The sequence below is a fragment of the Haliotis cracherodii genome, unplaced genomic scaffold (genome assembly GCF_022045235.1).
Source record: "Haliotis cracherodii isolate W230 unplaced genomic scaffold, xgHalCrac1.p SCAF_13, whole genome shotgun sequence".
In the NCBI taxonomy this organism is placed as follows: Eukaryota; Metazoa; Mollusca; class Gastropoda; order Lepetellida; family Haliotidae; genus Haliotis; species Haliotis cracherodii.
In genome coordinates, this window is record NW_027266268.1 from 3,869,323 (window position 1) to 3,884,318 (window position 14,996).

The following is a 14,996-nucleotide window of genomic DNA, read 5'->3' on the forward strand; positions in this document are numbered from 1 at the left end:
GCGTGATAAGCCCGAGTTCATTGGGAGGTTAAGATATCTACAGGTATAGTTTGTACCTGAAACTGACCAGTAGATACATACATGTTTAATTCACAAGTTTATTCCTCAAAGAACGACTATAAATAATAATATAAAGATATAATTAGGATAAAAATATGATCAAATAACATGTTCATGATTGTTTATATGAATTTTGTTTATTGATTGTTGACCCAATATTCCAGCTTTATGATAAAGCAGTTCGCTTTTCTTTCTTTCTTGTTAATGTTACGAGCGGAAGAATCGCAGATGATGATTTTATATTGCCCACTTGTAAAAGTCCCCCGACGTGATATTGCTGGAATATTGTTAAAAGCGGCGTAAGAAAATACTCACTCACTCACTATATCAGCTTAATATGGGAGGAAACTCTGAAATTATGCAGGTCTCAGGCGTTTACCACTAGGGTGAAACCCACAAGCATGGGTATAGTGCAGACAAAACTAGAAACATGATAGGGCCGAACTGGGATTCGAACCCTCAACCAAGAGAACGCAAGAGAACGCAATTCTGCAGAGTGAATTGCAGTGATTTAGACGACCGGGCCGCCCGTGCCGCCCGTGCCCCAAGGTAGGAGGACAGTGTAGTAAAAAAACAACCTAGACATCGTGGCATTACCTCTTCGGTACCGATCATTGAATATTTAAGGGCTCAATAGGAGCCAAACAATTAAATTGTTCATATCGCAACAAAATAAATACGCGACAACCAGCATGTCCAGCGATCAGGATTATGTGCGTTAAACCCGAGGCAAACTTATTACTTATATGGACGAATTGCTGAAAATCATTGATGGTGTTCGCGAAAAGGGAAAGCATGTCCTATTACCGGGAGCATCCGCCACTCACACAACCATAATTGCCACCAGTAGTTCTAGATATATATAAAAGAAAATATTCAGGCAATTTTCGCTTTTTTCAATTTCACAAGTTTTCTTACTGTTTGGAATTTTAGAATCTGACCTTTATCATAATATATGTTGGTTTGTAACTCCGACAGTTTTGAAGTATGCTGAAATCACATCGAACTTTCTTTGATCAAACGTGACTTGAATGGCAGGCGGCGGTAGGTTAATTAGTTGAATGAATTGGGCGTAAACAATTATTTCCATGTGAACGCGAGTCAGCTTTATATTGGAGGAATGTCCAAACTGACGCATTTCATAGACCAGATGACCATCGAGTTTACGTGGTTAGTTCAATTAAACGGGGAAGTTTCTTTCATAACATCACGTCAAACCACTACTGGTGAATCATATTTGCACGAAACACGTTCTGATACAGAAAGGCCAAGGATAAACACCGACATAAATGTTTTATTTAAGCCACCATCAATGTATGAAAACAACCGGCGTTATTTAGAATGTTTCTTTGCCCGCTCTTAAAAGAAAAGGTAAACACTGTGTTTACCTGTACCTCTCGACAAAGCCTACTTACAGCCAGTAGGTCCATTACTCCGCTCTGATCAATACAAAGAAAAGGATAAAGACATTCTTGAAGTTAACCCCTTTATCCGTCGGTCCGCTTTTATTTTGGCGTACGCATCGTCGAACTTCTGTCTAAAACAGTGGGACAAACTGACCCAACCTATACACAAAGACCTACTATGATCCCGCGGTCAAGCAGAACTCGATGGGCGCGGTGACAACCTAAGCCAGCGACCTCGAGATCACTGAAGGCACATACAGACTTCCGTAACGTCAGAGAGAATCCAGGAATGGCCAACAGGACATGCGTCAACATGGTGATTCACGTGCTGCTAATTATGCAAGGTAAGCTGGTGATTCATTGAAACGATTAAATACACGTGAGAGAAGCGATATTGTATCAAAAATTGCTGAAAATCATTTTCAGGAGAAACGTAGTTATTCAGTTAACACTCGAACATCAAGACATTATGTAACCATCGCGGTAACAAAATATCTTGCAAGTGTAGATTTATCCGTTTGGAACATTACAAATGCTCCCAGTGCTATATTGTTCTGGTGTGGAGCTACTTCTTTTCAACAGCATTTTCTTTGCTATTGGATAAACCATGGCGTCTACATGTTCAGCGGTTGTATTCAGGAACAGATCTGCTTGAGGTATACATAGATTGCTCCAAAGACCCTGGTGACAAAGGATCTCCATAGCAATCAGTTATGTTGCATATTCATCAAAACCCGGAAGGTTTGTCGGAGTACCATGAGTTGTGTAATCACAATGCTCACCTCTTACTACTCACCGTTACCGGCCGCTTCCATGGTCTAGATTGTCTGGACGGAGAGCGGTAGGTGGATGCTTCGATCCCCGGTCGCATCCTACCAAAAGACGTTAAAAGATGGTCGAGTCAGTATAGTGTGTCTGACTGGGGTATCAACGGTAAACCATCTCTCTCTCTCTGTGACTCTCTCACACTCTCTCACTCCTCTCTCTCTCACACACTCTCTCACTCACTCACTCTCTCTCTGACTCTCTCTCTCTGTGACTCTCTCACTCCTCTCTCTCTCTCTTTCTCTCAAACGCGACGCTAAACCCCATTTAACCTTACCTAAGTTTACCGTTGCCCGTTCGGCCGACGTTCGGCTTGTCTCGGAACGACTCGGGTTATTACGGACGGCATGATGGCAATCAAATTCTCTGAAGCATGCCGAGTTGGCTGTTCACCAGCTGTTTCAGTCGTTAATCCATTAGTGCCCACTCCTTACACAGGTCTACACTCCCTGGTTATACTGAGGCCAGACGACCGCAAGCATCATTATCACTGTCGTGTAGGCCGGGAAACAACACACCTCCTGAGCTGTATGTCGTAAGATGTCCAAATGGATTGATCTCGATCCTTGCTCGTGGTGACTTGATCACAATGTGAACCACAGATCCAGACTTATTTACAGGCCGTCGTGATAAAACTGAACAAACAAATACTTTACTGCAAACAATCCCCAGAGAAATGCATCGTTGTAGAAAGGATATGGTATATCATTATATGGTTGGCCATATGGTTGGCGTTTTGCAGACTTAGTTGACCCCAAATCAAAATGCCAGAATAATAATTCGGAAAATATGGGTTTCAGTAATACAAACTGATTAAAGATGGAAACGTAAGTAAAATCCTATGAATGTCACTCATCACTCAAATGAACACAATAAACAGTGTTTCGTATAATAATCATTATGGTTACTTGCATGTAAGAAACGTGGTCAAAGATGTTGTTTTAAATCCTAGTAAGGGATCGGTCATTTTTTAAAGGATGGATGTGACAGAGGTTTTTGATGCACCAATGTACTGAAAATAATGACCCTCCCCTAATGTCTGTCATATTTTGGGTGACCAGCCCAATGTCCAAAAAAACAAAAGCACTATATATTTTATTATAAAGTCCATTTTTTCATGACCCTCCCCTGATTCCCTCACCTCCCTATAATAGATTTAGGGTCACCTGAAATTAAAAATCTTAAATGAAAGAAATTGCTAAATTCAGGAAGAAATGTCTTAACTGAACCAAATACTTTGTATTCAATCGTTTTTTGAATTATAGAATATTGGACAACACGTCCATTGTTTTTCATATTTCCAGCGTGGTTGCTCTGCGAGTGTTCCGTACAGTTCACCAACACCTCCACAAATCTGAGGAGGGTTCTCCTGACTGACTACGACGCCCAAGTGCGTCCGGCGCTGAAGACCCAAGTCTCGTTACAGATGGTGCTGGTCTCGCTTAACAGTATCGTACGTACAGATGCATTACAACATCACATACGGTCTCCGTAGACAGTATCGTACGTACAGATGCATTACAACATCACATAGTTCTCTGTAGACAGTATCGTACGTACAGATGCATTACAACATCACATAAGGTCTCCGTAGGCAGTATCGTACGTACAAATGCATTACAACATCACATAAGGTCTCCGTAGACAGTATCGTACGTACAGATGCATTACAACATCACATAAGGTCTCCGTAGGCAGTATCGTACGTACAAATGCATTACAACATCACATAGGGTCTCGCTTAACAGTATCGTACGTACAGATGCATTACAACATCTCATACGGCCTCCGTAGACGCTCGTTGCTTAAATCAAGACTTACTTGCGTGATCATGCTTAGTGTCGTAATTTCAAGCCACGTGGCCATATATTATCATCACGTTCTTGTATTCCTATACATTCTCATGAAGGCGGACCCGTGTCAACAGTAGGAAATGGAACTGTATAGTAAAGAAATAGAAGAACATACCGTACGTTTGGAAGTAATGGTTAGACCCACATGAGATGTGCTTCAGCTTTGACATTTTTGGAGTTACAAATTAAATAAATTAAAAGACATTTACCTTCAGATAAAAGGGTGGTGGAGTGTCTTGTTTCCGTCTTTGCATGCAGTTACCAATTCCATAAACAATAATCTAATTTTTAATGTTCATAAACAGACATTACATGCATTCTGTTTACTTCGACCACAAGAGTCAAACATCACATCTTTGTGTGGTCAGGACAAAGGTAATGTATTCTTGATCTTTTTTACAGGACACGGCGACTCAATCTATGTCTGTCAACTGCCTGTGGTTTACGGTGAGATATTTTATGCATCCTATGATATCATTAATGGGACAAATGTTAATAAATTACATCTTGTATTTATGTTGATGTATGACCTTCCTGAAAAATAAATATCTAACATTGTATCCGTTTATATGATAAACCTTCACGAAAGTTGATACTGGCGCCGTTTGTGTAAATGTTAAAATAGTGACCGAGTATGGTTTTACGCCGCTTTTAGAAATATTCCAGCAATATCACGGTGGGGAACACCAGAAATGGGCTTCACACATTGTACCCATGTGGGCAATCGAACCCGATTCTTCGGCGTGACGAGCGAACACTTTAACCACAAGGCTACTCCACCACCCAAATAGCCATATCATCATGACATCATATGAACGCTTTGTTCCAACTAAATGACGACCACATCCTCCATTTACACGGCTTTAAGCAAACATATTCTTTTAAATATTATCTTTTCAAAATAGTTTTTTTTAGGATATTCTGAATGCCCAGCGATCAATATATTATTTTGTTTAAGTGTGCATTTCTAGTCTAGAATTGAAGAAACTCAAGACACGTCCATCATGACTTTGTCACCAAAACAAATTCAAATGCATATTGCTTCTTGCATGAGTTAGAATACCATGACGATTTGTTTGTTTCTGACCAGACCTGGAGGGATGAAAGGTTAACCTGGAACTCCAATCAATACAATGGGACAGACTTTTTGGCTTTGCAAAAGAAGGAGGTGTGGACGCCACCCCTAGTCGTGTCCAATGAGTAAGCAACGTTTTTGATAATAACGATAATCATGTTTTACTAAATGTTAAGGGCGTAATCAGTCATTCCTTTTACGAAAATAATATGGCTAAATCCTGTTCAAAACAACACCCACTGTATCAATGTGGTGAAACGAACCCGGGTGTATAAAGCCAACACTAACTAGATTAGTTCAGTCGTGGATTAAGTGATTCAAGTGCGGATGAAAACAAATCACCAAAAGAGTTTGTCATGGTGTTGAAATACTTTTGTATACTGAATACACGGTAAACTTTAAGTGCTCATAGTTCTAAGATTACTTTGTGGAAATGGACACAAGGGAACCTGGTCAGGGACATGTGAGATAAATATGTAACTAATGAAGGGTTTTATGGACACTTTTGCATGCTAGTGACTGAATAAAAGTGAGTGAGTGAGTGAGTGTGTTGGGTTTAACGCCGCTTTTAACAGTATTACAGTTATATCGCGGCTCGTCAGCTTCATGTGGGAGGAAAGCCCGAAGTGATGCAGGTCTAAGACGTTTACCACTTCGGTGAAACCCACGAGCACAAGTATGGTGCTGACAAACTTAGAAACATAATTGGGGCGAACTTGGATTCGAACCCACAATCATAGGTTTCTGGCGCGCCAAAGGGACGCAACTCTGCACAGGGAATCGCGGCGCCTTAGACGACTGGGCCACCCGTGTCCCCAACTGAATATAAGACGTATGCAAACGTGGCCATATATCACGGTTTTATGTAGAACGTACGTTTACTTACTAGATATATTTGCATGATTTCAACGCAAATGTATTGAATGCAGGTACAATATGGCTTTTAATTTTCATATTTTAACTCACTAATTCTTTTGAAGGACAGTTTGGCCATTTAAAGCATAGCATTTAAAACATACTGATCATAAATATGTTATCTGTTATATAGTTCTCAGTTTTTTTCAAGTGACTGGTGTGAAATATATATGACATTGACAAGACCACTCCCATAATAGAAACTGAAGGCGTCTATTTCAATGTCTTCAAAGTGAATAATGTCTCCATGCTGAAATTCGGAAAATATCAGCTTTACGGCATTGAGATAAACTAACGGTGACTTTTGGGTTTGGGTTTTACGAATGTATATTGACACAGAATGTATACGTGTATCCATAGGCAGTTTGCGATATTAATGAATGTAATATCTTACGGTATTATGATTGTGCACCTTAGCAACATAGAGGCAAATAGTAACAAGTGACTTGGAATTTCAAATTCACAGAATGAACAAAGTTGGACCAATTGGGCAAGAGGGAGTCCCCCTCCGAGTCTTCAATGATGGGAAAATGCTGTGGATTCCTCCAACGAGACTAGAAACATCTTGTACCATCGACATATCTAACTATCCATTTGATGTTCAGGCTTGCATCATCAACATTACCGGTTGGACCTATGCAACTGATGAGCTGGACATCCAGACAGATCCAGACAAACCAATAACGTTAGAATTGTACTCTGCCCATGGGGAATGGGAGCTGACACACACATCTGCTTCACTCAGTGACTTCAATGGGGGCTTCAACAAACAATACAGGGATATCCAGTACTCGCTGACCTTCAGACGACGCTGGCAATACTATGGATTGACGCTGTTACTGCCGCTTATTCTGAGTTCATTTCTCATGACAGGCGTGTTTGCAGTGCCTGTTGAATCTGGGGAAAAGATCGGCTACTCTTTGACTGTTCTGTTGTCCTTCACAGTGCTGCTGACGCTCATCTCTGACAGTCTTCCAGCCATATCAACAAGAACCTCAGCTCTGCGTATGTATAGAAGCTTTCGTGTTGAAACATTGTGTTTGAGAGATAACTTTGATTAGACATCACCATTACCTAGACAATGTACAGACCATGTACACGATCCATTTACTAGTAACAAGGCACAGTTTACTACTCTGAGAACAGAGGTGACCTCCATACACCTGGATCATAATTAGGCGCCGCGTGCTATATATATTTCCATACAAGATGGCCACCTTTGAAAAACGTATCTTTTTTAAATTTATGAGTGAGTGAGTTGGGTTTAACGCCGCTTTTAACAGTATTCCAGATATATCACGGCGCGTCAGCTTAATGTGGGAGGAAAGCCCGAAGTGACGCATGTCTCAGACGTTTACCACTTCGGTGAAACCCACGAGCACAAGTATGCATGGTGCTGACAAACTTAGAAACATAATCGGGGCGAACCGGGATTCGAACCCACAATCATAGGTTTCTGGCGTACCCAAGAGACGCAACTATGCACATCGAATCGTGGCGCCTTAGACGACTGGGCCACCCGTGCCCCCTTTTAAATTTTGTGACGGAACAGAGTTGTTTTCTAATTTCAAGTGACATTCTCATAGTACAATGCATAAACCAAAATCTATTATGAAAGGACAAATTTTGTAACTGTTCGCCCGAAAATAGTTATTTGTCGAACCTTTCAATCTTTCAATTTTTCTTAGCAACGCATTATACGACTCGCTGATATGCATAGTTTTCTTCGTCGCATTAGTGGCACACTCATCAAGATGTGACAAATTTTATATAATATATCGATATTTCCATATTTCGCGATACATGAAAATAAGATTAACTTTTTCAAGATGCATATACATGTACGTGAGAATCTCACTATTCAGGTTACAGTTATCCTTAAAGCTCAGTATGACTTAATTATTGCCGAAGAGCCAACCCTTGCATCACTTTCTCCAAAATGCTGATATAACGTTCATTGGCAGGGGTGATTCTAGGGCTGGGACGATTCCAAATTTTATTACACGGCTACCCCACCCCCATTTACCCTACCCTACTTTGCTAACCGCTGTAGGTCTCAAGTGATGGGTACAAAATGTCCGATTGGGAATAGTTTGACTATAGCCCTGGCAAAATGTATTCAGATACACATATAAAACGATATGGTCATGCATTCACTGAAGTTGACCGTATGAAAGTCAGAAGGAATGTGTGCATAGTCAGAAAGAAATGCGAACATTAGTGACTTGTAGTGTAACCATTGACTTCAAGCTAATGTTTGCTACTATACCACGTGATATCCGGGTTCGGGCAGCCCTTGAGGTACCCGGGTCCTACTCAGTACCCACTCGACCTGAGTACCCAAGTTACCAGTACATGCCCTAGATGATTCCTTATACTTTTGAACGCATTTGTAGTAAAGTGTGTGATTTTTGTTCTCTACACTTGATGTGCATTTCAGAGATCTACCTAACGCTGGTGATGAATCTGGGCACACTGATCACGTTCCTCACTACCCTGGTCCTGTGGCTGTATTACCAGGATGACAAGAAGCCCCTGACTCACGGCACGCTGCTCCTCTACAGAGTCATGGCTGGATGCGCCGGGGTTAAACACAAGTCCAGAACGGTGAGGCCACAGGGGATGGTATTAGAAGACAGCGATATTTCAAGAACAACAAGCTCCATGAATACACCCAGGACCAAAACATGTTCCACTAACGTCTCCTCTGCCTGGAGTGACAAGGGAGGTAAACATGAAGTAGCCGAAGATGTCACCTGGCAAGATTTGGCGAAATGCCTGGATGCATTTTTTCTTCGAGTATTTACGTTTATTTTTATTGCTGTTACTGTTGTATTTCTTGGGGTTATGTATGGAACCTATTATGCTTCCACGTAGTTCCGTCCAGTTTGGAATAATGATGCATGTATAGTAAGTGTTTTATTAACAGAAATAACGAAATGTTATAAAAGTCTTCAAAAGGTAAATATGTTTTTGTATATCAATGGAGCCGAGAATGTTTATGATATAAAATGCCCCGTATACCTCGAACATTAAAAGTGATTGTTACGCAATATAGTGAATATGATAGTAAGATGTCACTCACTAATGTTGCTGAGATAAATGAATTTCTTGAAAGAAGCTGTCTATATCATTATACTACATGCTCTGTAGTATATTTACAGGTATTCTTTCTGTATAAACAATGACATTCATCACCATAAGTGTCATCAGGCTCGCCTAAATAAAAAAAAATCAAAGCAATTCCGTGGCATTTGATTGGCTAATCAAGCAATATTTTTTGCGAGTTTGTTTCTAAAAGCCGAAAAGAAAAAAAGCCACGTCCCAAAAACAGACTACTATTTCCTGACTGGATCATATAGAATGGGCGGGGATTGTGTTGCATTATTGCAATGTCACTCTACTATTGTCAACAGGTTTTTGCCTTAACGATTAAATAAGCAGCCATGGAAGTTATTATTGTTGTTATTTATTTATAAGAATCGACTTCAATAAGTCTTTGCCTTTATAGCGGTAAAAGCCATAAACGCAAAAAATACGCGGAATTATGCAAAGTTGGACGTCGGTTTTTACGTTCCTACCTCCATAAACGCAAAAGATATTGAGGTCAATTCTTTATATGATTCTTATGACATTGCCTCAGCCACACCTCTGTCCTCCTGACCTAATTATATCTGGAATATGCATATGTAATCATGAATTCATTATACAAAGGCACTATTTAGAATGCCCCAATTCCTCAGCAGCCAATATAACGGGGCTCCGGGTAGAACTGACTGTTATTATTGCACCTCGACAGCTCAGATAAATACTCATTCTATCACACAGTTGTTTCCTCTGTGATTTTGGAGATGCCCGGATGTGCGGACAGCCGCTCTTAATGTGTCTGTCCCGGACTCGGTTATTGACAGGACGAATGATGGCGGGGGAATGATCCTGACTCTGGTTTCAGACAGACTTAACTCACTTATTTACCACAGGCTGTAATATAACTGAAATGCAGCGGCGATAACAACGGCTCTGGTTCACAGCCACGGGGAGATCTACTTGACATTGTCTCTAAGCGTTTGGAGATAAAAGTATACCATCCTCCAGACCTGTTCCCACCTTCTCTCGGGGTCAGAGGTATCTAGGTCGAGCAAACAATGATATGCGAGTTTTAGAAGGCCAACGTGAGTAGATCACACTGTTAGTGGTTATTACACACAACAACACTGTCTCCCAGGTAAATAAGATTTAAGCGCACATCGGTTGGAAAATGGACTCAAAGTAAGTACGTGTGGCTTAAAGATGACATGTATGCACCACTATGACGACAAGAGGTACATTTGCAGCCACATCGCGAAGAAAACGAGCCCACGCACACGACGTGACGAACAAAACCGTTATGGTGATTATTTTTCGAGAGCTTACGCTACTTCGAACAGCCATTTCCTCATATACGTCAGTTTAATGTGTGAGGTACATGTAGGTAGTGATACAGGTCGGAGAGATGTACCACTTGTCCCACACAGCATGATGAGAGGCTCAGAGGCTGAAAGCGAACGGTCGTCACGCTGAAATCAGGACATCGATCATAAAACAGTTATCTCGCGCGCCGACATGGTTAACTCTATGACTAGGATAATTGTACCAAGTGCTCGATAACGCTATCGACGAAGAGTGCTGACGTCAAGATCTTTTCTCAAGGTGACCTGCTGAATTCCATATCAGTAGTGTTATTTTAAGAACAATGTAAAATATTGAAAAAATATATATTATTGTAAACCACTATGTTGATGTACTGTCTCTCATAGGCATATATGGCGGCCGTTGTACATGATATGTTTTTTTATTTGTGGATGGTTTTGTGCTTGGATGTACTCTGTCTGTCTGTCTGTCTGTCTCTGTCTGTCTGTCTGTCTGTCTCTCTCTCTCTCTCACACACACATAATATAATTGTATATTGTAGGATGAGCAACTGTACCATTCGGTTGGCAACTCTGAGGGACTATGAAAATGTGTTAGCTATTGGCGAAGTATACAATGGAGTGGATTATCTCCCTTGTAAATATACTGAGTTCTTGGAAGACGACAACTACATGAACTTCCTATGTATTGTAGATGGGGAAGTGGTAAGTATACAACTCGCTTTTCTGGAAGCTAAGGCTATAAATGAAGTACGAAGGCTGAGTGCGGCCTATATATAAAATCAAATCTGGACTAGACAATTCAGTGATTGACATCATGATCTACGCAATTAGGATACAATGACATGCATCAACCAAGTCAGCGGAATGATCTGAATCCCATGTTTTTACCATGTTCAATTTCATTTACTATGTACACTGGGTGGAATGCAGGTGTTGTATGACTGACAACAACATTTATTAATTAATTCCCTCATGCATTAATTCATTAATTCGGTAAGTACATGTATAGTTATTATGTTCCATCATCTTCCTTGTGCAACTCCTTGAGAAAATGTTTCTGTGTAATTAGGGTAAATATGTTCTGTAAGGCTGATAAAAACAGAAGTTACTGGACTCTCATCTTTTCCCGCACCTCATATTCCTATAACACTTCTCAGATTGGCTTCCTGTGTGGAGCTTTGATTGACAACCGTGAAGCATTTGTGCTGAGAGCTGGAAGGGTCAAGGACGCCTATCAGGGTCAAGGTTACTACAAGGCCCTAAGAAGTCATCTATACCAAACAATGTCGACGATCAAATCAGTGAAATATGAAAAAGTGGTTGTGTTCAACGCAATTGCCGAGAAGCTGCTACAACCAGATAGTGGCTTTGAACACATAGCTATGCAGGTGAACATACGCTCGGTCCTTTCCATTCTACAACAGTATAATTTGTTTCACTTAAAATTGCAAGTTGTAATCAAGTTGAACTTTTACTTACTTAATGTTGGTAGTTAAATGTCCATTGTCAGTGTACATTCACATGTACCATTTTTATTTCAGAAGGTTTATACCTATGAGATACCAGAAAGTGTTGTCGAGGAGCCATCATCTGACCTCCAACCTTTGAACCAGAAAGACCTTCACTGCCTGCTCTCTGACCCGGAAACGCGTGACTTCTTGTTTCCGGGAGGAATCCTGTATGTGCACAGAGTGCCATATAAACTAACCGAAGGCAACTTTCCCAGTATTTTTAACAAAAGAACTGTCTTGTTCGGCAGTCCATCCCGTAGCATCAAATATAAGCTTGTGACGACTGGACATTACTTCAATGTTAAGTTAGGCTTTCGTTATATTTTAGACATATACGGATCGTCACCAGAAGACTTCACGCACCATTTCAAAGCTCATTTGGCATTCATTCGGAATTTACGCAAAGGAAAGATAACAGTTACTATCTTTACCCCACAGACGTTCCCTGTCGCGGTTCTTGACGATATCCTGACACGCGTCGGGGCTATTTTACAAGAGTCGTTTCTCTCAGAAGAACATTCATTTAGAAGGTGTGTCTCAGAATAACTTCATCCCCATTCTATAGTTGGTTGGTTTGTTGTTTAACGCCGCACTCAGCAATATTCCAGCTACATGACGGCGGTCTGTAAATAATCGAGTCTGGACCAGCCAATCCAGTGATTGATATCATGAACATCAATACACGCAATTGGGATCGACATGCATAAACCACGTCAGCGATCCTGACCACCCGATCTCGTTAGTCGCCTTTTTACGACATGCAACAAACAAACAAACAAAGATCATACATATTTTAAAGTAATTATTTTGAAAGACATGTCAAAACAATATAAATCTAATGTTGATACCTCACATACTTGAACTGTTCATATGAAATAGGTAATCACATTCCAACAGAACAATTTATTGCAATGGAGTTTTGAATAGACAATGAATGCCATTGTTTTGGAAATATATTTTCGTGGTGTACATGGAAACATAACACAGCAAGTTTGGAGAAGCAATGTCACTCACCAAACTCACTCACTCACTCACGTATTCGTTGGAAGAGAAGGGATGAACCTACATATTGCTGTTCTAAGTTTCACATTCACGAAAACCCATTATAATGACTGTATAGCGACAATAATATAATGAATTTCGTTTTCTTGAATGTTTCTGTTGTAACTGCAGTACTGTTCAACTTTCAAAGTCAACCAGTTGAATTCCAATCTGCATGAAAAATAAATAATGGAGATCTAGTCGAGTCGTATTTTGTATAAAACTCCTGACCAGAACTCTTTGAAATAATATTAAAAATGTATTTACAACGACAGTACTACTAACAGCAGCCACGAAAATAAAAAAATATATTTGCCTTTCATCATAAATTTAATGAAAAATTCGTGCACAATGTCCCAGTTGCCATGTTTTCGCAATTGCATTAAATAGTGTAATATTTTAAAGCCGCTTCTCCCAATGCCGATCTGATTTTTATATTGCATTGTACCTCCAATGATCTATTTGGCTCTCCAAATTTCATCCAGGGTAATATCAACTTGGATATGTACTAAGAGGTGATATATAGATAGATGTTAAGTAATTTTTAGCCACGACAACATTATTTATATCAATTTTAGTTTTTAATATGTTAATTACATTTCACTTTCGTTTCATTTTTAAGAGTTGTTCAGATAATAAAAGTTTAAGATAATGAATAAACGTAGTCGGATGTTTCTCAGGTTATTGATATCATAATTACCGTATTCAAATTTTACAAGGGAAATGTCAGCTGGGCTACATGTAAGTTTAGACTAATGGACTAACATCTGCACTATTGAATTTACCAGTTAAGATATTTTTGAAAGTCATTCTTTGAAAGCTTTGACCCCAGGTGGATTTCACATACTGAATACAACCTTGCCTATTTTCAACATCTCAGGTTTAGGATCACAAGTAGAAGGCAATGCAGATATTCCACACTCATTGTTTAGGGCTTTGGGTGCTTTGATTTATCAAACAATCTAAATAGATATAAAAAGTATCGCCTTAAAAAAAACTGTAAAAGTGTGCAAACTTGCTGAGATGACCGTTGACGATTGTTGTGGGAAAAATTTGATGACTGCTCGGTACTCGTTCTTTTCTATTTCTGTGTCCATCTGGAACCCTATCACGTTCAACTTGCTGTCACTAATATACAGACGTCCTCAACAGACCCACTACACTTGAAAGAAACTATTTACCGATCGATATTGATGTAGATGCGACATCTTGCCTGACAGAAATGAAAGAACGATGTTACCATTAAGGTACGTAGATCCGGGTAGGTAATTGGAACAGTCATGATATCAGCCTATTATGACGTAACTCAAAAAGTGTTTTATATCGCAGGATAAAGTACAGTCGCAAAGCATCTTAGAATTAAAGACAACAAAATAATATGAAATATAAAATTTCTTATGTAGCTGAATGTATGTGCACGTGTAAACACTGTTTTTTGTTATCAACTTAAGTTCTTCAACAAGGTATACTGCATACTGTTTTGATCATGTTCATTATTTCAATATCATATTCAATTCTACTCAGTACTGTACACACCGTTTGTCTATTTTACATGTATTCGACGGCTACAATATTTGTTGTCTGTTGATTTGTTTCCTGAATATACTATTATTTAAACCACATTAACTGACCTCTTGCTGAAATGTGTGGCCCGTTCAATATCAAATATCCATGGCAAACAAAACCGAGGCATAATAGGCATACCAAACTTGTATTTGGTATTATGTAACACCAGACATTCTTATCAATCAATACTGTTGTCCAAAGCAACCATTGAAATAAAAACACGTCTATAATAGTGAATACTCAGTATCGATTTTAATTTACATGAAGTCCATATCAATCGTGCAGCAGTTTCCCAGGAACCAGAACAGTTTCCCAGGAATTGAACGGGAGAC

General features: G+C 39.7%; 2 protein-coding genes across 2 annotated transcripts; both read left to right on the top strand.

The window, feature by feature from the left end:
• Window positions 1-1,755: 1,755 nt before the first annotated feature.
• On the top strand, window positions 1,756-9,011 carry LOC139459358 (acetylcholine receptor subunit beta-like 1). Its single transcript, XM_071240821.1, has 6 exons — window positions 1,756-1,810; window positions 3,596-3,744; window positions 4,547-4,591; window positions 5,235-5,344; window positions 6,601-7,139; window positions 8,575-9,011. The coding sequence occupies exons 1-6, from the start codon at window positions 1,756-1,758 to the stop codon at window positions 9,009-9,011; spliced, it is 1,335 nt and encodes a 444-aa protein (XP_071096922.1).
• A 1,288-nt stretch (window positions 9,012-10,299) lies between these two features.
• On the top strand, window positions 10,300-13,299 carry LOC139458747 (probable N-acetyltransferase 16). The gene is made up of 4 exons (XM_071240158.1): window positions 10,300-10,359; window positions 11,086-11,248; window positions 11,704-11,934; window positions 12,088-13,299. Exons 2-4 carry the CDS (start codon window positions 11,087-11,089, stop codon window positions 12,601-12,603), a joined length of 909 nt encoding a protein of 302 aa, XP_071096259.1. The 5' UTR covers window positions 10,300-10,359; window position 11,086; the 3' UTR covers window positions 12,604-13,299.
• Window positions 13,300-14,996: the final 1,697 nt, after the last annotated feature.

Excerpts from the sequence above, each read along its gene's own strand:
- LOC139458747 (XM_071240158.1), top strand. The coding sequence starts at position 11,087 with ATGAGCAACTGTACCATTCGGTTGGCAACTCTGAGGGACTATGAAAAT. Across the intron at positions 11,249-11,703 it reads GTATTGTAGATGGGGAAGTG|ATTGGCTTCCTGTGTGGAGC; the intron begins GTAAGTATACAA and ends AACACTTCTCAG. Across the intron at positions 11,935-12,087 it reads TTGAACACATAGCTATGCAG|AAGGTTTATACCTATGAGAT; the intron begins GTGAACATACGC and ends TTTTTATTTCAG.
- LOC139459358 (XM_071240821.1), top strand. The coding sequence starts at position 1,756 with ATGGCCAACAGGACATGCGTCAACATGGTGATTCACGTGCTGCTAATT. Across the intron at positions 1,811-3,595 it reads CGTGCTGCTAATTATGCAAG|CGTGGTTGCTCTGCGAGTGT; the intron begins GTAAGCTGGTGA and ends TCATATTTCCAG. Across the intron at positions 4,592-5,234 it reads TCAACTGCCTGTGGTTTACG|ACCTGGAGGGATGAAAGGTT; the intron begins GTGAGATATTTT and ends GTTTCTGACCAG.